The sequence below is a fragment of the Balaenoptera ricei genome, chromosome 6, assembly GCF_028023285.1.
Source record: "Balaenoptera ricei isolate mBalRic1 chromosome 6, mBalRic1.hap2, whole genome shotgun sequence".
NCBI classification, from domain to species: Eukaryota; Metazoa; Chordata; class Mammalia; order Artiodactyla; family Balaenopteridae; genus Balaenoptera; species Balaenoptera ricei.
The window spans coordinates 72,609,086-72,633,918 of NC_082644.1; the positions used below are offsets into that span (position 1 = coordinate 72,609,086).

The window sequence follows — 24,833 nt, forward strand, 5'->3', positions numbered from 1 at the left end:
CAATGGATTCTACCAGTGTGGCTTTAGTGAGTGCTTCTCAGACTTGGCACCATTGACGTTTTGGACTAGATAATTCTGTGTTGTGGGTGTCCTTCCTGTTCATAGCAGGATGTCTAACAGCATCCCTGGGCTCTACCTACTAGTTGCCACGAGTGCACACACACCCTACCCCGGCCTAGTTGTGACAATCCAAAGTATCTCCAGGGCTTCCCTGGTGGCTCAGTGGTTAAGAATCCGCCTGCCAATGCGGGGGACATGAGTTCGAGCCCTGGTCCGGGAAGATCCCACATGCTGTGGAGCAACTAAGCCCGTGTGCCACAACTACTGAGCCTGCCCTCTGGAGCCCACAAGCCACAACTGCTGAGGCCCGCGTGCCTAGAGCCCGTGCTCCGCAACAAGAGAAGCCACTGCGATGAGAAGCCCGCGCACCACAACAAAGAGTAACCCCCTGCTCACCACAACTAGAGAAAGCCCACGTGCAGCAACGAAGACCCAACACAGTCAAAAATAAATAAATAAATAAATAAAGTTTATATAAAAAAAAAAGTATCTCCAGACACTTTACAAGGGGGAAATGGTTTCTCCATGCCTAACATCTACATAACAGGTGCTCAATAAACAGCTGCTTAGAATTACCTGAATGCAAGAAAATGTCTCCCAACCAATAGAATGCCCTGTCAGAGAGCCAGTCAGATCCCACCTCCTTTACCCTATTTTTCAAGGCCCTGTACAAATGCCACTTCCTCCACGAAGACTTCCCTGACTGCCCCCACCCCTAGTTGTATATACTCTCCCATGCAACACTGACAACCACTTAACACTTGTCTTTGTCCTAAGTATTTATACGAGTGTCTTATCTCCTCTATTCACAAAGTACCAAGGTGGCTTTGGTAGAACTTTAACACTTTCTATCTCCTCTTCTCACTATCTTACCCATAAAGATGATATTCTCTAGTACACACATCTGACATTTTCTAAAGCATATATAAAATACGAAAGAACTTTCACAGTTTGTATTCCTTTGCACTACACTACCTAAGCAAAATTTTATTTTAAAATGTATTAACAACTTAGTATTTATTGTGGACTTAACAGGATCCAGGGCCTGTCCAAGAAAACTTCACATAGATTAACTCATTTTATCCTTATAACAACCCTGTGAAGTAGAAACTTGTATACCCCATTTTACAGATGAGGCACAGAGAGGTTAATTAACTTGCCCACTGGCCACACAGGTAGGAAGTGGGCAGGGGACATATTTAAATCAGGCAGTCAGTCTTCTGTCCGCAATCTCCTAACTGCTGTAACCTATACTGGCGGCCAAGCAGCTTCAGGACCCCACCCTGTTCACAGCAAAACTGCAGCTCCCAAAGCCTTTTGTATAGAATTCGTCAGCAGCAGGTCACTAAGCTGAAGTCTCCGAGATCAGGGACCTTGGTTACGCATTCACTGTGTTGCCCAAGAGGTAAGCCCCCTGCTTTGCACGAAACAGGTTCTCTATTTTTGTTAAATGAAGAAATAGAGCAACGCAGGGAAGCTCTTCCTAAAGTCTAACTTCTGGTCGTTTCCCAAGCCTGCAGAAAAGGGAAGCTTGCGACTGCAGCTACAACCCGTGACCACCAGGTGGCACCCGGCGTCCCCGGAGCAGGAGGCGGAGCGGCCGCAGATCGCGAGGAGCATGTGGACGCTTGGGCGCCGAGCGGCTGCCAGCCTCTTGCCCCGCTCGGCACCCCCGGGCTCTGCCCAGGCCCGAGCCGGGGCCCCGCGGCCAACGAAGGACCCCCGGCTCTACGGCTGCCGGGGCCTGCGCACCGGGACCACCGCGGCCGGCACACCCAGCCAGCCCGTGAGTATCCGCGCGGGCAGCCGCCCGGGCCGCACGCCGGCGTGGCGAGGCCGCGCACGCCGGGGACGCGCCGGGCACGCGCACCGGCTCCAGCTCAGGCTGGGGAAGGGCGGGGGCGGCCGCAGTGCATTCCCCAGTCTTACTTTCTCCCGGTTACAGCTGCACTGGCTTCCGCTTTCTGGTGAGAGGATATTGTATCCTGCAGTGCAACTGCGGGAACTGCGCGGGCAAAGGCAGGGAAGGTTGGGCGGGCATCGGCTCTTAGGGACCTGTGGTGGCTCTAAGCTTGTCACTTCTCTTTCCGAGAACTTTAATAATATATGCCAGGTACTATAATATACATATATGTATATTATCTATAATATTAGCATGCTGTAAATATAGAACTACTTCAGTAAAATAGTATATATATATATCAATGTAATATTGACAGTATATAAATATGAGTAGCAATACTGTCAGAGCGATGTTTTCAAGCATGGGCTTTTACGAACGAAACGCTTTCAGCGAGCGAGGTAAAGATGTCAGAGTTGTGGAGCACAGTAGCTAGAGCAGCAGGGCTTTTGGATCGGACCTGGGTTCCAGAGTCTGGCCCCTGGACTCAGCAGAGCTCGGGGACGTCGGGGGATCCCAGAACCTCTCTGAGGCCTGCCTTCTTTTTCTGTGAAGGGGAAGAGTACCCATTTTGCCGAGCTGGCATGCAGTTTAATTAACATGTATAAAGTCTTCAGCACTTAATTGCACTTATCTTCCCTCGCGGGGATACAAAGAAATACCTGACCCGGTTACTCCACGACTTGAAAGGAGGAAGCCCAAAGAAAGGCTGTGGGGTTGAGAAGGTTACACGGGAGGATGGAGGTGATGTTTAATCAGGGTCTGAAGACGGCAGGGGACGGTGAGGGGCTCTCAGAGGAGAGAACAGCGTGGATAAAGGCCAGGAAAGTGGGCGACGATCAGCTCTGAGTGGCTGGTCCGCTGGATGGATTGTGGATGGTGAAGGAGGCAGGTGAAATCCAACCCAAATTGTTCACGGAGCTCTGGAATTTGGACTTTAGGCCTACACCTCCCGCGGACGTGTGTCATTTGACCCTGTTTGAAGAAACACTGGGACTGGTTGTCAACACTCAAAGCAGGAATCACGGATTTCCCCCTCTTCTCAGGAAAACTAGGTAGTTATGGCCATGCTGGCCCCATGATCCCCTGCAGAACGCCCACGTTTATTACTCTGCTCCTTCTCTCTCACCTGGAGCTGCCCTGACGTGCCCTTCCAAGCCTGCCTGTGTCCTCAGCAGTTTTTAATTTAGCAGAGTGACAAGACATGGCGTGGTCTTCTGGACGGTACCTAGTGGCTGTTAAGGGCTGTTGATTCAGAGGCGCACCCGGCAGGTGGGCACTTGGCACATACTGGGATTTGGGCCACTGGGAGGTTGCTAGGTGGTTAACAACCTAGGCTACCCATTGGGCCCCTTTTTCTACAGTTAATCAGGTTGGTTTAACCTGTCTATTCCACAGTTCTCTTGCACATCTTCAGTACTTGTGGAGTTGGGTGGATGACAGTGGCAACTGGAATCACGATCCTGTTTAATTTTTTTAAGGCCTTTACTGTCCTCAGGTTGATCCCTAAAGTCCCTTGTACCAGAAGTCATCAGGACTCCATGTGGGTCCTGATGACTTCTGACCCAAGATCATTTGGGGAGTTCATTTGGGGACCCTTTTCTCCGGCTTTATTTTCTCTACCCGCTGCTTCTACTTCCACAGCAGGGGTAGAATGGGAGCCACCTGTGCAATAAGTTTTCTAGTAGTTACATTGGCAAAGTAAAAAGAAACAGGTGAAATTAATTTCAACAATACATTTACGTAACCTAGTATAGCCAAAATGTTACCATGTCAACAGGTAATCGATACTGAAAGATCATTACTGAGATATTTCACATTCCCTCTTTGTACTCATTCTTTCAAATCCAGTATGGATTTCACACTTCCATCCCTTGTCCATCAGATGTTAAACTGAGTTTACTGTGGAAATACTTGATGTATATTTAGATTTTATAAAATTCACAACTGAAAAAGTAAATTCACACCCTTGAGTTGTCCCAAACATATTTTAAATTTTCCAGTAACCTTATTGAGTATCATTTTTAAACTAAAATTAAGTGAAGTTGAAAATCCAGTTCCTCGGTCACACCAGCCATGTTTCAAGTGCTCAGTGGCCACGTGTGTCTGGCAGCTACTGTGTGCACAGCTTTGGAGGTGAGCAGGTTTAGCTTCTGGTTGTCAGTTCTCAGTTCCAGCTGCTCATCGGAACCCAGGATCCACAGAAATGCCTTGTAAGCCTGCAGCTCACAGCCCTCCACTGCCTGCCTTACTCACCCCGAGGCTTGGAGAAGACCCTGCTTCCAGCAGGCAGCCTCCGACCCTAATAATAAGAGAGTGTGACAGTGACGGGGTCTCTAACCTTTCCCCTTTAATGCTGGAGGCAGCTCCAAGGAGGAGATACCTAGGTGCCACTGCTCTTAAACAACTTCAGAAGCTCCTGCTGCAGCCACTTCTGCATACCTCAGAAGGCATTTAGGCATCTATTAATTTTTCTAGAGGGACATGATCGTCACTTATGACCCCATGGCCTTTGCCTGGGTGGGTTATTCCCTACTTCACTCTAAATTCATTGTTATTGTCTTCCACAGACAGTATACATGACTCTATATGTAGAGTCTATACACAAAAGTGTATTTAAAATATCCGTGGGCTTCCCTGGTGGCGCAGTGGTTAAGAATCCGCCTGCCGATGCAGGGGACATGGGTTCGAGCCCTGGTCCGGGAAGATCCCACATGCCGCGGAGCAACCAAGCCCATGCGCCACAACTACTGAGCCTGCACTCTAGAGCCCGTGAGCCACAACTACTGAGCCCTCGTGCCACAACTACTGAAGCCCGCACGCCTAGAGCCCGTGCTCCACAGCAAGAGAAGCCACTGCAATGAGAAGCCTGCGCACCGCAACAAAGAGTAGCCCCCGCTCGCCACAACTAGAGAAAGCCTGCACGCAGCAACGAAGACCCAATGCAGTCAAAAATAAATAATAAATATTTTTTTAAAATCCGTATTGTTTAAAGATTAATAACAAACTCCCGTGTTCCCACCACTAGGTTAAGAAATTGAATACGGAGTGTTCCAGGGAATTCCCTGGTGGTCCAGTGGTTAAGAATCCACCTTCCAATGCAGGGGATGTGGGTTCAATCCCTGGTCGGGGAACTAAGATCCCACATGCCTCGGGGCAACTAAGCCGGCGTGCCGCAACTACTGAGCTGGCATGCCGCAACTACTGAGCCGGCGTGCCGCAACTACTGAGCTGGCGTGCCGCAACTACTGAGCCTGCACGCTCTGGAGCCCACACACAACTAGAGAGAAGCCTCTGCGTTGCAACGAAGAGCCCGGGTGCTGCAATGAAAGATCCCGCATGCCCCAACGAAGATCCTGTGAGCCACAACTAAGACCCGACGCAGCCAAATAAATAAATAAATATTTTTTAAAAAAATACAATATTGAGTGTTCCATGAAGGCCTGGTGCTCTTTCCGTTACAGCCCGGTCCTCCCTGAGAGGAATCTGCTCTCCTGAATTCTGTCAGGCATCCCCTTCTCAGAGTTTCACCTCCTGTGTATGTCTCCCTAAAGCATGTACCATTCATTTGAAAACACCATTTTGCTGTATTTATTGTGCTGTGCCTTACTCCTTGTGATCAGTGTTGTTGTGATCAGTGTTTGAGACTCAGCGACACTGATGCACACCGTTGTCATTTATTCGCTTTGTCTGCTGGATGGTAGCCGTTGGGTATGTCACACCTTGTCCAGGCTCCTCCCGTGACATCCGGCTGAGCCCAGTGAGCTGCTCTTGCAATGGTGCTGCACTGGGCGCGCCCGTGCGTGGACAGAACCTCCTCTTGGGTGAAGCCCTCAGACTGGCATTGCTGAGCCAGGGGCCAGCAGATATCCCACTCACTAGATGACAAGAGTGGTCGTGCCAGTTTGTCCTCCCCAGCAGCGGATGAGAGCTGATTCTCTCTTCAGGCTTGTGGTTTGACAGGGTCCAGGAGACCGAGGGGACCCTGGGGTGAAGGCTGGCTTCCCTGCCGACCACCAGGCCAGGCCTTAGTTGAGTCGTGTGGTTCCAGGGCCTGAACTTGAGCCTGTGGGCCCAAGAACTATCTAGTATTTCCTCCGATGTCTCCCATGAGCCAGCCCGGTGCTGCGCTCACGGAGTCACTGAACCCTGGAGACTAGAGTAAGCAGACCCGCACAAGACACATAGTCCGATGGCTGCAGGTGATGTGGCCGCAGGAGGGGTGGCCCTGGGTGGCTCCCCACCGTGAAATCCATCTGCCTCCCTTGGGCAAAGGCTGGATTTTGCCTCTCTGACCTCCTACCTCTTCACACTTCCGTTGACATGCTTCAAAATGGAAATTGATGGAACCCTCAGGCCCCGTGTTTGGGATATTGATGTCCTCTTGTTGGATCCTCATAACCAGTCTGCAAGGCCGGTACCATGATCCCTACCTTCAGAGAAGGAAGCAGAGCTTGGGAGGGTTAAGCAGTTACCCAGGGAATGTTAGATGGGGAAAGCAGGTGAGAGACCAGATGGAGTCTTTGGCAGCTGTTCCTCTTGTGATTCAACACAGCTGAATGAAGTCTTCTGCTCTGGCTGTGAATGAGTACCTTGCTTTTAGACCAGCCCTCCCACCAGACCATCGAAGATGTAAAATTAAAGGACAAAAACAAGAGAGAAGGGAAATTGACTGAGGTGAGCCCTGCATTCTCAAACACCTCCCCTCCGTGTCTGGAGTCCTGTATCATTCTCTGGATGTGATTCTTTGCTTTGGGGCCCAGACCTTGGGTCCAGACAGCATGGGTTCAAATCCCAGCTCCCCCACTTTGTGTGTTTGTGTGACTCTGGGCAAGTTACACTTCCGTGCCTCAGTTTCCTCATCTGTAAAATACAAATACAGTCGATCCTCCTTATTCCTGCATCCTCTACTTGTGAATTCACCTACTCACTAAAATGTATTTCTATCCCCAAAATCGATACTCAGGGCACTTTTGTGGTCATTCTCGGATGTGCACAGAGCAGCAAAAAATGTGAGTCACCTCCACTCACATGTCCCTGGCTGAGGTCAGACAAAGTGCCACTCTGTCCACTCCTCAGCTCCCACCGTGGAAACAAGGGTCCTGTTCACAGTCTGTTTGGTGGCGCGTTTTTCACATTTTCCTGACTTTCGTTTATAATTTCACTGTTTAAAGTGGCCTGCAAGCATCGTGCTGAAGTGCTGTCTAGTGTTCCTCTGTGCAAGAAGGCTGTGATGGGCCTTAGGGAGAAAATACGTGGGTTGGATAAGCTCTGTCCAAAGTGTGAGTTCTAGCGCTGTTGGCTGTGAGTTCAGTGTCAGGGAATCAACAATATATATTAAACAAGGCACCTTTGAACAGAAACACATGTAAAACAAGGTTATGCATTGATCATTTGGTGAACATGTGACCAGAGGCTCACAGGAGCCTCTCCATATTTCCCTTAGTAACTTGCTAATCCAGTGTTTGTGGCAACTTTATAGGACATCACTGTCGTGAATAATGACTGTAAATATTACTTCCCTCATTGGAATGTAATGAGGACTAAGTCCCTTTGTCTAAAGTCTGAGGACGCTACCCTGCTGATGGTGAACACTCTAGAATGTGCTGTGGCGCTACTGTGCTTATCACGGCCGCTCTCTCACTTCTCCCTTCTGAGCCAACGTTTTTAAACGGCCATCTGCGTTCTGCACCCCCATTTCCTCCACTCACTTCTCAGCCTTCTCCTTTCTCAGCTTGCCCAGGGCCCTGATGTCTCAAGAGAGTAACCACAGCCTCTGCCCCCTTCTCGTAGTGGCAACCACAGTGCTCTTTGGAGAAGGTGAACCTTGCCACCAACCTCAGGAAGCCCCTCGGTGCCTTCCTGGGAGGAAGTCCAGCTGCCCACCTCTCCATCACTCCCCTGCCGTCTCCGCTCGGCTGTACCACTTCTCTCTCCGTCCAGACCTCCGTCCCCTCCACCATCTCTCTGGCTGGTCCGCCTGCCTGGCAGTCATCAGCTCAGACCCCAGTCCTCAGAGCCGGGCTCCAGGACGCTCAGCAGTTACGTATTGAAAGAAAGCAGTGGGTCACGGTGTCCCCTGCAGATCGTGTTAGTGAGATCTGTCACATAGCCCTGCAGGCACAGCCTCTCTTCTGGACACCTGCTATCTGTTGTTACTCGCTTTAGTCACATTGTAAGAACTTTGCTGACACTTCCCACCGCACCCCCCAACGCCCCCTGCCCCCCTCCCGCCCTGCCACCCCATCCCAGTCCCGAGCAGTGCTGCCAGCAGCGCCTCCCGTGGTGGTGGGTGTGTCCTGTCTGTGCCACGAGCCACAGGATGCCACAGGGCACCCGAAACGTGGCCGATGGGACCGAGGAACTGACTTTTAAATTTTTATATTATTCAATAAATTTACATTTAAATAGCTGCCTGTGGCTTGTGGCTACTGAGTTGGACAGCACAGGCTTAGAGAGAGCCCGGGAGAGCGCGGTTTGACGCACTAAAAGAAGGCGAAAAAATTTCCTGAGAAACATATACTCTGAAAAACTTTAACCTCGTTACTCCCGAATGTTGTGCATTAATGGACTGTATGTTGAAACATGGTAACGTTCTTCTTCACTTTGGCTTTTAGAGTCTGAGCCTCTGCTGCCTCAACCAGATCCTGAATGTCAAAAAGCGGTGGGTCTGTTGGATGAATTTGAGGACAACGGGAACTTTGGGTGACGCTGGGTGAGATAAAACGCCTTCCACATCAGAGCTCTCTTCCTCCCTCTCCCTCTCTCTCAATATACAACATATGCACACGTACACATACTTCTTTTTTTTTTCCTCTTCTCTTACCTTTTCTAACAACGACAACAACAAAAAAAAATCAAAGAAAACCGAAACCCATCCCATAGAAAGCCATCCCATCTGTTTTCTCCCTGAGCAGCAGCATTCATAAGCGCCTTTCCACATCACTACTTACCCACCGCATTATTTTTAATGAAATAGTATTAAGTTTTATGGATGTACCATAATTCATTTAACCCATCCCCTACTGCTGGACATTTAGGTTGTTTCCAGAGTTTTGTTATTATTCTCTTTGACATCTTAGTAGTTAGGGCAGGCCAAGCTTCTGTAACAAGTAGACCCAAAATTGCAATGGCTCCAGCCAGGAGTGGTTCGTGTCCCCCTCTCTGTCGGTGGGGGGTGGCCAGGCCTCTGTGAAACGATTCAGGGAGCCGGGCTCCTTCCACCTTCCTATCGCCTATCAGCAACTTACTGTCCTCTGCAGGTCGAGGCCAGGTCACTCTGTCCAGCTTCCACTCCACAGAAAGGGACAAGAGCATGGAAGGTCTGGAGGTGACATCTGTCCCTCACTCACATTGTAGCAGGAAGGACTTAGTCCGGGGGCCCCAGCTAACAGCTGGGGAGGCCAGGAAATGTAGCCCAGCGGGTGCCTGGAGGGAGGACGCAATGGGTTCTGGGGAAAAGCTGCCAGGCACCGCTGCAGCCCACCGCCCTGCGCCTGTATCTGCAGGGACTCTCCTTCCACACACACCCCCCGGCTGCAACCACAGGACCATGCAGTCACTCATCCACCCCGAAGGCCGAGGTGTCCAGCAGCAGTGGGACAACCCCTGCCCTGGCTCTGGGGGACTTCCGTCCATGAAACCCTGGTTGGAGGCTCTTCCTTGTCCGTCACTCCCCGTGGCCGCAGGGGAGGCGGGCGGTGGGACCTGTGACCTCCTTGGGCAGACTCTCTGCTACTGTCTCCCAGTCCCTCCAGGCAGTCCTCTGAGGTTGGGTGGGACCTTTGCAGGAAGCCCCACGTCCAGCTTCCTTCTTCAGGGTCTACTTCTGGCCTCTGGGAAGCACACCTTCGTCCTGCCGTGCTAAGGACAGCCCACTTCTGCCATGGCCGCCCTGCCATTGACAGGTAGCACCTGTCAAGCTCTTGACTTTGGACTTTATGCCTGAGTCAGGGGTGCCTTTATGTTCCCCAGGCTCCTCCAGGCACATGTCAACCTCTCTTGGTTCTCTCCAGGTCCCCCTCCATCGGCTGTAGCCAAGGAGAGGGAGAGGGAAACGTCCAGCACCGCCCCACCGCAGGCCCCCCACTCTCCATGTCCTGATCAGCCCTGTAGCCTTCCCCACCTTGTGCCCTTGAGGTGGGTGATGGGCTGGATGTGGGAGGGGCCATACTGCAAACCTCTGTCTTGCACTGACTGTCTGGCAGCCACTGGTGTCTTACTGGGGCCACTTAGAAACTCTCAGATGATGGAGCTGTCCAAGACGCCTCTTGTAACCTACAGACATGTCCTCACCCGGGCGCAGAAGCTCATACAGGGAGGTTTATAGCAATTTCCTTTGTCATAATTTACATACCGTAAATTTCACCATTTTAAAATGTACCATTCTGTAGTTTTTAGTGTCCTCAGGAGGTTGTGAAACTTTCACCACTGTCTAATTCCAGAACATTTTCATCACGCCAAAAAGAGACCCCATAACCATCAGTAATCACTCCCCGTTCCTCCCTCCCCCAGCCCCTGGCAACCACTAATCTACTTTCTGTCTCTATGGATTTATAGCAATTTCAAAAAATTAAAAAATAGTATCTATACAGGAATGTCTCCAAGTTATAAGTATACAGCTTGATAAATTTTCAAAAACTGAAGATACCATGTAACTCAAGAAATGCTTCGAGAAATAGAATGTTACCAGCCCCTTGAAAGCAAGCCTCTGCTCACTTCTAGTTATTAACCCCTCCCTGCCCCAGAGCAGCACCATTCTGATTTCCAATAGCATGGATTAGTTTTGCCTGTTTTTTAACTTTATACGAATGATATCATCAAATATAAATATGTCTGTATGTGGCTTCTTTCAGTCACCATCAAAAGAAGTGTTTCGTCCATATTGTTATATTTATAGACAATTCTGTTTTGCACTGTAGTATTCCATTTTATGAATATATCACAATTCATTTATCTATGGTATTTCCTATGGATACTTGGGCAATCTCCAGTTTGGGCTGTTGGATAGTTCTGCTATGAACATTCTAGTATGGTGCATGTCTCTTGGTGAACTTGAGTATGCATTTCTTTTTTTTTTTTTCTTTTTTTTCGAGCAATTACAATATTTTTTAAGTATCAAATTGTATTATACAATTCTATATTTCTGTCATCTGAATTTTTTTTTCTAATCGAAATTGGTTTTGTTCTTTTCACTGCTAAGGAAATTTATATTTGGGTATGCATTTCTGTTGCGTAAATGCCCAAGAGTGGAATTGATGGGTCATAGGATATGAATATATTCAATTTTAGTAGAAGTATCAACAGTTTTCCAAAGTGATTGTCCAATTTACTTGCCCATCAGCAGTATCTGAAAGCTCTGGTTACTGCACTTCCTGGCCAACTCTTCATATTATCTGTCTCTTTCATTTTAACCATTCTGGTGGTATCTCAATGTGATTTTTTAATTTGCATTTTCCTGAAGATTAACAAAGTTGAGCCCCTTTTCATATGTTCATTGCCATTTGGATATCTTTTTTTTTAATGAAATCTGTTCAAGTATTTTGCCCATTTTTCTATTGGATTTTCTTTTCTTATTGATTTCTAAGAGTTCTTTACATGTTCTAGTTATGTCCTTTTTCAGATATATAGAATAAAAATATTTTTTCCCACTTTGTGGTTTGCCCAACAAATTTTAACAACAAAAGCAATGGAAGCAACCTCAGTGTCCTGCTGAAGGGGACAAACTGAATGAATAACATAAGATAAAATACTATGAAAACTGTATGTGCTAATATGGAACAATTTCCAAGACATATGAAAGGAAAACTGCAAGGTGCTTCACTTATATATTTAAAAGAGATTGCTCATCATAGCTGACTCTGGGATGGGGGCTGCCTATTTGGGAAGAAAGGCTTACTTCTCTGTAAACCCTTTGATGCTGTTTCAGTTTTTACTCGGTATATGTTAGATATTTTCCATCAATTTAAAACATTTAAGTAAAAAATAAATGTGTCCATTGATGTTAATAAAACGGAGCGGTTTGGTGATTGCATGATCGGGGTTGTTTCTGTTCCCCTCACAGCCCTCTGGACGATACCACCTATGAAAGACTGGCCGAGGAGACGCTGGACTCCTTAGCAGAGTTTTTTGAAGACCTTGCAGACAAACCTTACACGTTTGAAGACTATGATGTCTCCTTTGGGGTACCTATTTGCTTCTTTTCATTCTTCTGTATCCTCCCTAAGAATTTTAGCTCACTAAGATAAAGAATTCCTCTCCAGCAGTATGCGGTTATGGATGGGACCAAAAGACTGGGGTTCTGGTGTCAGCCCTGCATCACCAAGCTTGTGACCTTGGGCAAGTCACTCAGCCTCTCTGAGCCTCACGTTTGCCTAAAAATACAGATTCTCAAGCTTCACTCAATACCTGTGAAGATAAATCAGGGAGGGACCCAGGCATGTGTTTGTGTAGCAAGACGCCTCTCATCATGCAGGCAGGCCAGTTCCTAAGCGGGGTGAGAGATTGCCCAAGATGTATTCAGACTAGACATGGGCCCCACTCCTGGAAATTCTCATACAGTGGTCAGGGTACAGTCCTAGGAAGCATGTTTTTGAAAAGCTCACCTGAGATTCTAATGAGCATCCCTGGGTCCCATCCCTAGGGATTTTTATTAATCAAATAAAAATCGGTCTAGGGTGTGGCCCAGGCCAGGCTTTGGGGTTTTTAAAGTTTTTAGAGTAACTCCTCGAGGATTCTAATGCAGCTGGGCGAGAACCCCAGGGCTGGATGAAACTTAAGCCCCAAATCCTAGAAGCCAGGGCAGTGCTGGTGTGTATCGACTGGCCACCAGGTGGCAGACTTGAGCAAGGGTCTGCCTATGGGTTTAGAATTATTGCTTAAGCCTTAGGAAGCAGCTCTTTTTTGCCAGTGGGAGCACATCCCCTGCAGAGGTTAACCCTCTTGACAGCAATTAATACCAGAAAATGTCATGAAGAGTGCATTTGGTATTAAATCATGGAATTATTTAGGACAACCAGCTGTCAGGCTAAAGTGATAGAAATGGTATTGGATATTGCTGTTGGGGGCACTGGTTAGAAAAGGACTCCATCAGATGGGCAGGTGTCAAGCCTAGTTGTAAGGACAGTAAGGGACTTAGTGGTAACGAGGCAAGAAACGATTGAATGCCTTCCAGGTGGATTCGTTGGTCGCTGTCAGCAGCAGAAATGTCCTGGCGGGGCTGTAGACATGCTTATGCAGGCAGCCTCAGAAGGCAGAGCTACTTGGGAACCATTACAAACTGGCTTCCGGAACTTGACCATCTGTGGGATGATTAGAGCTGGGGAAGTTACAGGTCTCCTCTACCCCAGCCTCCTTACCAGGCTCTGTAACTATGGGGAAACCAAGGCTCAGGCTAAACTCTGCCACACATGCAAACCTTTAGGAACATGCCACAGAAACAGTCACACCACCTGTTCTTACAGGATTAATGAAGCCCCTGCTTGACTCAGACACTTTGCGTGAATGTTTCATTAGAAGCAAAGGTGCCAGTATTCTAGCAGCTGAATTCTGCTTACCGCACTAAGGCAGGCAACAAAAGCTTCTGCTCAGTGGTGGGTCAGGATCTTACCTACCTTCAGAGTGTCTCTCTGAAGAGTGATTCAGCTGCTTCACTTTCCAGAGTCTAAAACCCATTCTTGCAAGGGAAGAGGCACCTGAGTTTTTCTAGCCAATCCATACACTGTACATTGAGTACCATTCTACTCACTAGGGAAGAAGTATTTCTAGCAAATCATTTGCCAAGTAGGAAAATCTCTAGTGTAGGTGTAGAAGGCTAATGGCATATAACAGCTCCCTCTGTAGTCTGGACTTCTAAGTACTTTGAAATGCTGTCTACCCTCGGGTGTGAATTCCTGATTAGAGTCCTTCAGGTGCTAGCAAACTTATGTATTTCACATATAAGATAATTCAGTTGAAATTACATTATAGACAGTAGAACACCTGTAACACCATTACTTGAGCTTGGTTGGAGTGCAGTCTTTCCGTGCCCTCAGGGTCCAGTTGGATGTCACCTCCTCTCTGCAGCCCTCCTAGATGCTCCAGGCAGACACCACCCTACCCTCCTTGCCCAGCGCTCTGAGGATGCCTGCACGGAGCACTGATCACCCTGTGTTGTAACTGTCTCTTTACATATCAGTTCCCACGGCTACACTGAGCTTGACAGCTGCAACACTGCTCATTCCTGGTCTCCCAGTGCCTGGAACATTGCTCAGTACTTAGTGGGGACTTAATAAATGTCGATTCACTGTGTAAATGAAATGAGGCCCACCTACTTTTCCAGAACATGCTTTCATTGATGCCACTCAGCACTTAGTGCTGTTTTATCCACTTGCTACTGGCCAAATAGGCAAATGAAAGCAATACTCTAGATACACCCAGGACACGTTCCTTCAGTTTCCTCCTGGGGACTGGGAGACGTGAGCAGCTTCTTGGCTACTGTGTTGTCCATCAAGTGGGGCGGGTCACGGTGGATGTCAGTGTCTGGGTCCAGGCCTCACTCCTCACTGGTAATGGTTATCAGAGGGAACTGCCTACCAGAGCCAAAGCCCCTCCCGTCACTGGGCAACCACGGAGTCGGCTACACTTGACGCTGGAGACCGTGAGAAGCACCACACTATTTAGAGAGTTACCTCCACACTGCCTTCGTTTTTTTTCCAGGCAGAGCCCTGGCCTCTTAGACACTTTAATGAGAATTTGCTTGCTGCCATTCCTTCGTTCACTGAGTTGTCTGCATATTATTGCCATAGAGCAGAGGTTTCTTAACCATTTGGCGATCAGGACACCCTGTGAGAATCTGACTGCACTCCCAAGAAAAACATCCCTGCATACCTATGAGTACATATCAGCTTCCAGAGCTATATGCAGACCCCTGAAGACCACCTCTGGGTCCTAGGTCACACACCCCTGCTCAGAGTTAGCACTTTATTGGATATGGTGACAGAGGGCCTGGTCTAGCATCCTGCATTTGTATTTTCTTTCCGAGAGCGCTTCAGTGAATTATCTGTGAGGGCAGGTCCTTCAGCTGTAAAGGAGAGGTGACAGTAACCTCTACTTCCCCGGGTGTATCTTAGGATTCAGTGAAACAATGTAGGTAAAAGTGCTTTATATTCATTATTCTTATTCCTTAAGGGGAAGTCAGCATCTGTTTTAGGAGTGTGGGAAGCCACATGCATATATGTGAAATTCCCTGACTCAACATGCCATTCCCATATGTGTCTGTTTCTGCAAATGAGCTGGGGACAACAGAGCCTGAGCCTTGCTATTTTTGCTTCCACTGATATTGCCTGTCAGGAATCAAGCCTCACCAGCTGTGGCCAGGGTCTATTCCAACTGGTCAGTGCCTGGGTCTCAGCAGCTGCTAAGTATTGCCTCTCTCTCCCGCACTGCCCTGCATTAAAGTCTACCCACTCTCTCAAAGTAGACACTCAGATTGCCCCTTAAGGAATAACACTAATGGACAAAAAACTCTCTTTATTTGGTCTACTTGAAGACAGTTGCAAAAGCTTTAAGAACTCCTGGGGAACCAGCAAGACAGCTAGTTACCCTTCTCTTGCCACTTTCCTTTGGAAACGGCTTCTGGCTCTGTGGGGGAAAACATCTAGTTACACACCACGAACAAGAGGGGGCGTGGTTGAGCGTTGCCTTGCATAACCTTGCCCTTCATGTGGTATGTGTGTGTTATCACAGTGCCACTCTGTTCACTCATCCACAATTTTTTTTTTAATTGAGTGATATTTTGTACAAATACTGAAAATGCTAGGATGAAAAGACAGATCTGCTCTCAAGGTGCTTATAGTAGTGGAGCGAAGGGGCAGGTGACCAGCAAACAAGCTAGCAGCTCAGACGCAGTGAGGAAAGCACAGAGCTGTGGGGACCTGCACGGGTCATGGTCCCAGCTGAGGGGCGTCAGGGTAACCTTCCCAGAAGCACCTCAGCTCACCCATCAGCCCCTCGCCCTGTCTCTGAAGGAGGCAGAGCAGATATTGTCCCAAGGAGACGACACAGCTGATGGGGCTTAACGCACGTCCCTAGACCTGGCCCCCTGCCTTTTCCGCTGCATCACGCACCTCCCAGGTGTAGGGTCAATGCATACTGGAGCAGTTAAGGGCCACAGATAGGTCAGATAGAAGAAATTATGTCTTGATTCTCTGGGCCTCATATCGTATGGAAAAATAAGCCATAAACTATATATGGAGGGGGGAAGGAGTGACTGCTGATAGGTACAGGGTTTCTTTTGGGGGTGACGGAAATAGTCTGGAATTAAGACAGTGGGGATGTTTGCACACTTTATGAAAATACTTTGTGGAATGCTAAAAACTACTAAATTATACAGTTGTAAGAAATTTTTAAATAAAGGAAAGGTAGTCCTAACAAAAGAGTACACGTGGGTTTCAAGAAAAAATGTTTTAAAAAGCAAACTTATGTATACTGTGATCCTAGCCCTGCATTTAAAAACTGGCAGCCGATACCTGGGCGTGAACAGCTCAGATCGCTGATTCACGGGATTGAGAGAGCGCCTCGTGTTATGGAAAGAACAGCATCTTATGGACCCGAGCAGACCTGAATTTAAGATCAGCCCTGCCCGTTACTAAGTTTTCTTTATTACCCTGTCCCTCTGTTGTCCTCATCTATAAATTGGGATAAAGATTCCTACCTCCGATGGTTATGGTCGCAGAGGAAGCAGTTTTACACAAAGTGCAAAGCACAGTGCCTGGCACAGAGTAGGTACTGAAAAATAGTAGATGCTGTTTTTATTGATGTTTGCATTTTATTTATACCACCTGTATTCCCAATGCCTCTATAATTTTGCTACGTTTCTTTTTTAATCAGAAAAAAAATTCTTTAAAAAATAACCCAATAGTGTCCTCCCCATCCCATGCCTATCAGTTATATTATTATTGACACTTTCTCCACCATGTTTTGTTTGTTTGTTGTTTATTTTTTTCCATACCGCTTGTGGGATCCTAGTTCCCCAACCCGGCGAGCGATGGAACCCGGGCGACCTGCAGTGGAAGCACGGAGTCCTAACCACTGGACCACCAGGGAATTCCCTCCACCTTTTCAACAGCTCTTTGTGTTTGCAAACCTAACACAAAACTTTTTCTAAGAACTACTGGGGGGCCCCTTGGTGGGCAGGGGCTCTGAAAGGCACAGAGAAAGGCTGCCTGTCCGCGGGCCGTGCAGGGGATGGGGAGCAGCGAGGCTCCCCGTTCACCAGCTCAGCCATGTAGCTGTTTCTTTAATATCCTGCACATTCTAGAGAGACCTCAGGCCTTAGGAGTAAAGGGTTCCTTTGTTGAAAGAGGGTTTTCAAATTTAAATGAGCATTTATTGGGCAAAGGTGGACCAGCAGGTCTTGACGAATTCAAGGCTCCTGTAGAGGAGAATAAAGCTGGAGAGGGGTATCTGAGAAGCTTGTGAGCTGGGTGGGAAGGGTCTGGAAATAAGACCCCTAGTCTGGAGTGTCAGCCTTCTGCTGGCAGAGCTCAGGCTACTGCTCTTCTGAGACCAGCAAAGCAGGTGGTTTGATTATTTCCTTCTCTCTTGCCTTTTTTCCTTTCTTCGGTCGTGAACTTGGCCTGCCCGATGTTTGTGCTGACTGGGACGTCGGAAGAGTTGGTGTCTCCATTTTTTAATGTCTCTAGTATGTTCTGGCCGGTATTTGAGGAACCAAGGCAGCAATAAGGATGCGGATCCTTTCGTTTGCCAGCTGCAGTACCTCTGACTAGTCACTTAACACTCCGAGCTCCTGTTTCCTCTCCTCAAGAGGGGACTAAGGATATTCTCACCTTGCCCACCTCATAGGAAACGAGGAAAAGCACTGTGAGATTTAAGTATCATTGTGATTAATCATAGTCTGATTCTGAGAGCAGCGCTCTTTCTGCATTACCTCCTAATTCCAAACACTAAATTAAAGACAGTTCTTTATGGTGTATGTTGTGTACCTGTATAAATGCAAAGTGTTGAGATATAACAAAATAGGAGGCAATTATGACACAGTGATAACTTTGTCTTGTTTTATTTTCTTCATGCTTTTTCCATCTGATGCACCAGAGTGGTGTTTTAACAATTAAACTGGGTGGAGATCTAGGAACATATGTGATCAACAAGCAGACCCCAAACAAGCAAATCTGGTTATCTTCACCATCCAGGTACGTTCAGAAGTCAAAATCTCTCATTGTTTAGCTTGTTCGAAATGAGACTTTGTGGACCATTTAAGAAGTGTCACCCTCATGTGTTAGCAGCTGTGTAAGTGAACCTTTCCTGATGTTTTGCAGCACGTCTCATGCTCAGTAGGAAAGTTTACTGTGGTTCTATCACTTCTGTCTGGTGATTATGTGGTTCTAAAAGCAGATAGTGGGACGTTAACAAGATGCAAAGTGAAAAATTTTCGGAGCCCACCTTGACAGTTTTTCTCTACTAAATCATTGCCGTGCCTTTGAAAAAGCCACTTTTGCTTTTACAGCATCTGAACAAGTTGCACTTTGTCTTCAAAGTTTGGCCTCTGGTTCATTTTGAGCATCTCAGTTAAAAGTCAGTTTAATTACATTTGCAGAATTGGGCTGTGTACCCTGTGGAGGTGGGAGGGTGTTTTAAACAGTCCTTCTAGGGCTTTTCATCCCTCCTGCCTTTTCCATTGATGTGCTTTCAATCTAGCGGAATAAAACATTGTATTGTAGACAGTCTGTACTGCGTCTCAAGGCCTGAGAACATGCAGGGAGAGAGGGTTCGTCATCCCTCTGGCTGCTGTTGAAGTGGTTATAAGACAGTAAAAGAGACGCCCACAAAAAGCTCTCAGACCGGCCTTCCTGGTCACTCATTAGCACTTCCAAAGAGAATGCGCTGACTGTGAATTGGGAAAGGCCCAGATATAACCAGCATGGAAGTCTTTGAAAGCCTCACGGTTTTTGCATTTAAAAAAAAAAGTATTTAACTCTTCTCCTGCCCCAGTGTTGACATCACTTTTAGGCAGTTAATATTATACTGTTTATGGTGCTGTAATGTGTGATTCTTCGTTCAAAATAAATAAAGCATTAGGCCTCCTTCATCCCAGCCTCGTCTAGGAAGTATGTTATAATTCAAGAAAAACAACTCCAAGGAATCACTAGTCATTTCTAGCGAGGCCCTTATTCACAGATGGTCTTGCTTTTAGATCCAGGTAGTTTACTTGAAGTTTGGCAGGGGTTGGGGGGTTACCCTGGGAGGGCCAATTAGCCTGTTCTCTTTGGCCTCAAACAGTTGCCCTGACCATAACTGTGGCCATGCACAACGGCTGCAGTCTTGTCCTTCATCTTCAGAGGAACCAGTATGAGAGAAACTGGCTGGATCAGCTCAAATCCAGCCATCCGCTTTGGGAATCAGTGGCTTTGTAAATAGCAGGCAGGGCACCAGAACCAGCTGTGATGGCTGCACTAACAGAATTTCCTCGTGTTGTATCTTGAGACAGAAAAAGTCCTTATAGCATTTGGACACACCTACCAGCAGTAGGATCCTACCACAGGCATGTTTAGAAAAATCTACTTCTGGATAATAAGAAATTCCGAGAAATTCCAAGTTTTGTTGTTTTTTTAAAATCTGTAATTCATGATGGGAATCTGGAAAGAAAATCTGCCGAGCAGCCTTTTACTATCACGGATACTCTGTTCCTCAAAAAAAAAAAAAAAAAAAAAAAGTTTATTTTCCACTCAATTTTTCACGTTGGTCCAAAATAATCCTTCCAAGGGCTGCATTTCTGATATTTGGGGGGCTCTTTAATTGACAGCGTTTCAGGTCAGAGGAAGCAGTGGCCTTACCCCATGACCTTGCTTGAGGAGATTGTAGGGTGGAATCAAGGAGAGGTCTGGGTGGGCAGCTGGACGGCCGAGGCAGCGTGGAGGGGCCTGGAGGCTCTCACGCTCGCCTGGCATCCCGGCAGCAAATCGGAGTCCAGCCAAGGGAGCATTCTCTGGATTTGGCCCAGGTTATTATGCCTTTACGTGTTCAGCTATTTGTGCGTATTAGACAAAAGTCCAGTGCTTTTGCTTTGTCCCTATTATCATTATCCCCACTGTTAAGTAAGTGTTCAAACCCCAGCCTTTGGTTGATAATACAGAAATCCTTGATGTTTTCCTAACCCCCCAAAGATGCTTCCCTTCTAAGCTTTCCTCGTCCCTGGCAAACCCGTCCCGGTCTTGGACTTCGGAAAAGCTCCCCTGAGTGTGTGCAGGTGGACTCAGGGGCCCCTTCCTTCCCGTGGGCTCTCAGCATCCTCTGCTCCTTTGTCCATGAAGGCGTCATCATGTAGCACCATTAGCTGCTGGCACTGATCTCGGGTGGCCTCGGCCTGCAGCGGCTTGAAGCAGGATTTCGGTTCCCGGCCAGAGATTGAGGTCAGGCAGTGGCAGTGAGAGCGCTGAATCCTAGCCACCAGACCACCAGGGACCAGTGGCCAGTGACAAGGCCCTGGCCCGTCAGCTGTGTAGAAATGAATTTCCACATAGAGATGGAAAGTAGTGAAGCAAGTAAAGTGTTTACTAGGAGGAAAAAGAGTACAGTACGTGTGGATACACACACTTGTGGGCTGAGAGAGAGAGTCGCACCCTTGTGGTAGTTTGAATCACTTTTATGGGGCATTTCTTCCAGGTTTCCTTTAACCGATCATCTTGCTTTGCCTGGTTCTGAGTCCATATTTGGTATATCTCAGGGTCCTCCCCTGTGTACGTGTGCATCTCTTAGCCAAGATGGATTCTAGCGAAGAGGCCTATGGGTAGTTGACATCACTTACTATGGGGTGGCGCCCCCTCCCTTTTGACTTGCAAGGAGCCTTTCTGTGCCTGTGTAGTTGGAAAGGTCTCCTTGACTTTGAGAATGAGGGATATGCGCGGCCTTTTGTCTCTTATCTGGGCAGGGCTCAGCTCTTCTCTCGATTGTCCTGCTATTGATATTTTGGAGTTTCTGTCCACAGGGAAGAACTCCAGGTGCTTACCCTGAGGCCTATCTATCTCCTGCCTCAGCACGTCCCCCCCAGCCCCCCACCCCCGCACCCGCTCCACTAGGCCGAGAGGAGGTGGAATTAATGGGCACATGCTGTGTCTGTCTGGAATAATAAGACACGGCAAAACCTAGCCACACCCGGGTCCACACAAACACAGCGTTCCCAGCATGAAGTGCACGTACGGCTTGTGTTCACTAGATGAGCTTGAGATGGATGAACTAGCCCATCAAACTCTCACCTTCATGGACTTAAAATTGAATTAAGAAAACTATTTTTTAAAATAATAATACAGATGGTTACCAGGGGCTGGGGAGAGGAGTGAATAGGGAGTAACTGCTTAATGGATATGGAATTTCCTTTGGGCGATGAAAATGTTTTGAAACTAGATAGAGGTAGTGGTTGCCCAGTGTTATGAATGTACTAAAATGATAATAATAATGTAGGTAAGGGACAAATCATGTCAGTGGTACATGAATGGCCATCATCTAAAAGACACTGCTGTGATATTTCAGCTATCATATGTGAGTTAGGAAAAGCAAAAGATCAGAATGTGATACACGGAGACTCATCAATAGGGTTGAAATGTTTTCAGGTCTTGAGAGGTGTTCTGTGAATTGTACCAGAGGATAATTGTGTAGCTGCTTTTTTTTTAATTGGCGTATAGTTGATTTACAGTGTTGTGTTAGTTTCAGGGGTACAGCAAAGTGATTCAGTTGTATTAAACAGACCCTAAGACGAGAAGTCAAATACGTGGCTCGTTAAGTGCTACTTTCTAGATCTGCACTGCAGTCAGTGAATTTCTTGGTGACAGTTTCTTCTGAAGGGCTGTTCCCGTGGACTTACTCTGACTGTGTTTTGTCCTGCAGCGGCCCCAAGCGTTACGACTGGACTGGGAGAAACTGGGTGTACTCCCACGACGGTGTGTCCCTCCACGAGCTGCTGGCCACAGAGCTGACTCAAGCCTTAAAAACCAAACTGGACTTATCTTCTCTGGCCTACTCGGGAAAAGGCACTTGCTGCCCAGCCTAACGCTAAAGACACTGAAAGCTCTAAAGTCAAGACCCCAGCTTCGTTCTGCAGCTGAATGGCTAGTCTTTTCCATTCCTGCTTTTGAGGACAGTTGCATTATGTGTAACGGCTCTGTGAAAAGACCGTGTCGCCTCCTGCCCTGCCCCTGAGTTCAGATTTTTAATTTCTGTAGGTTTCTTTGGGTTTATTGTCTGATTTCTTCCCTCACGTGATAGCCCTTATCTTTCGTAATGTCTGTATGCCCATACCTTTAATATATAACCTCACAACAAAGAAAAAGAAGAAAGACAAATTCCAGGAGGAGAAATGAATTGGCTTCACCATTCATTCTCTGAAAGACTTAACTACAAAAACTGCATGAAGAGTGGCTGGCCAACCTTGCCATCCTATCTCAAAATGAGACTCATTAAAGGGAAACCTAAAACATTCCTACTCCCCTTGAAAGTGTAAACACTTCTAAGCCCTTTAGTATTGAAGCATCAGTGGCAACTCGGGAATTCTGAAACCGAAGACCATTTTCTGTTTGTGCTTTGTGACTGCCAGGGTGTGGCCCGCATGGGGTTAACACAGGGAGATGTGGTGCCGTGTCTTCCATATGTGCATATATATGTACACACACATTTACATGTGTGTGTACATATATATTTTTTAAATTTAAGGGTCAGTATAGAATAAGCTATTGCAACACTGGTCTGAGGATGCAAAAAATCTCCCAAAAGCCATCTCTGTAAGCTCATGGATATAGTATAATAAATGAGGTCATGGAGCTGAGGAAGTACTTGGTAAATTGTGAAAAGCCACATAAATGAAAAGATGTTGGTGTTAATGAAAGGAACCCCAGTCTTACATTTGGCCCAGCCCGAAAGTAGTTGTCTGTCTCTGGGCAAGTTTCTCAAACTCCCTGGACCTCTGTTTCCCGGTGTTAACAGAAAGGGTTAAACTGGATAGAATATAGTCGATTCCCAATTTAGACATTTAGTGGTCCTGTCAGGCAACTTAACAGGCCAGCTTTAATGCCCTCTAGTAGAGGAGATGACAGTGAACAGTTTTTTTTAAGCTATAGAGTAAGTATATGGTTTTGGGTTTTGTTCTACTTGAATTTCAGTTGAATTCATGTTCAAGTAATCATCTTTTATTGTGCCATTACTGTGCTAAGCCTGGGCTGTAGGCTGAATGTTAAGGTGTTGATCCTAACCCCCAATCACCGCCCTCATAAATGAGATTAGTGCCCTTATAAGAGAGACCCCAGAGAGCTCCCTCATCCCTTTCACCATGTGAGGACAGAGCGAGAAGACAGCTGTCTATGAACCAGGAAGCAGGCCTTCACCAGACGCCCAGTCTGCTGGGGCCTTGATCTTGGACTTCCCAGCCTCCAGAGCTATGAGAAATAAATTTCTGTTTATAAGCCATCCAGTCTCTGGTATTCTGTTACAGCAGCCCTGATGGACTGAGACAGCCTGCTACACCATATGACCTTGTTTGAGTTGTTACTGACCTGCATTTTACACATGAAGAAACCAGGGCTCAGGAACATTAAAACTCACCCAAAGTTAGGCTCCTGTTCTGCTAAGTCTTTACTAAAGCCAGATTTATTAGTGACTAGTCTATGCAAATCTGTAACAAAGGCTTTTGCAGTAGGAAAACCAAAAACACATTGCACTGTGGAAAAAACTCTTAACAATAGAACAATATAAACAAATGCTAAATGAGTATTTAAAATATAGTCCTTTTTCAAAAATAAATTATTTTTTAGTCCAGTGGAAATTTTTAAGTGGGGTAGGTCACTACCAGTGAAAAAATAAATCGTGTGTGTGTATATGTATCTCTTGCTTCTAATGAAAGTTTCGTTGTCCCTCATTTACCTAGAACTCAGTTAAGTGGTGCGCTCTCCTATCTGGGACACAACGTAAAATTTAAAGAAGTATTTAATTGGGCTGTGGTAACATGCAAATGGAAATTAGGGACTGTGCTCTTAATCTTTTCCTTGTGCAGCCTTTCAGGCCTGTTTACTTTTATTTACGTACAATTCTAACTGGTTTAATTATTTAGATTCTGAGACCCTGGGAGATTCCCATTTAAGGCAGCAAAAAGACTGCAAGCACAAGAACAGCAGCTGGGGGAGGAATAAAAATCATGCTCTGGGCTTCCCTGGTGGCGCAGTGGTTGAGAATCCGCCTGCCAATGCAGGGGACACGGGTTCGAGCCCTGGTCTCGGAAGATCCCACATGCCGCGGAGCAACTGGGCCCGTGAGCCACAACTACTGAGCCTGCGCGTCTGGAGCCTGTGCTCCGCAACAAGAGAGGCCGCGATAGTGAGAGACCTGTGCACCGCGATGAAGAGTGGCCCCCGCTCGCCACAACTAGAGAAAGCCCTCGCACAGAAACAAAGACCCAACACAGCCAAAAATAAATAAATAAATAAATAAATAAATAAATAAATAATAAAATTAAAAAAAAAAAAATCATGCTCTGACAAGCAAACTGGAAAAGTACCACGGTGTGCGGTCAGTGCCCCCCATACCTCGGACCCTGGGAGCATCATCTCACCTATGGTATCACCTGTATTAAGGATGAATTCTCAGGAATACATTGTAAATGTCCAGTATTATTTAGCATAATAATGTTAAGGGGGCAAGAAAATATATTACATAATTTTAGAAAGCGTTCTATTATGTTTCGCTTCCTGAGTGGATAGACCCTTTGCCACTAGAAAATAAAACTATCCAGAATGATTTATTTACCTCTTTGTGAAGATACAGAAAAGCACTGGGGTATGTAAAAGAGAGCCTGAGTTTTTTGGGGTTTTTTTAAATCAGAGTTTAAAAAATTTGA

General features: G+C 46.9%; 1 protein-coding gene and 1 long non-coding RNA gene across 3 annotated transcripts in view; one reads left to right on the forward strand and one right to left on the reverse strand.

Moving 5' to 3' along the window:
- Window positions 1-24,833, reverse strand: part of LOC132367101 (uncharacterized) — a 136,625-nt gene that overhangs the window by 73,202 nt on the left and 38,590 nt on the right. The window lies entirely within an intron of this gene.
- On the forward strand, window positions 1,652-23,410 carry FXN (frataxin). Its single transcript, XM_059924864.1, has 5 exons — window positions 1,652-1,846; window positions 8,578-8,675; window positions 12,024-12,144; window positions 18,053-18,150; window positions 21,839-23,410. Exons 1-5 carry the CDS (start codon window positions 1,679-1,681, stop codon window positions 21,999-22,001), a joined length of 648 nt encoding a protein of 215 aa, XP_059780847.1. The 5' UTR covers window positions 1,652-1,678; the 3' UTR covers window positions 22,002-23,410.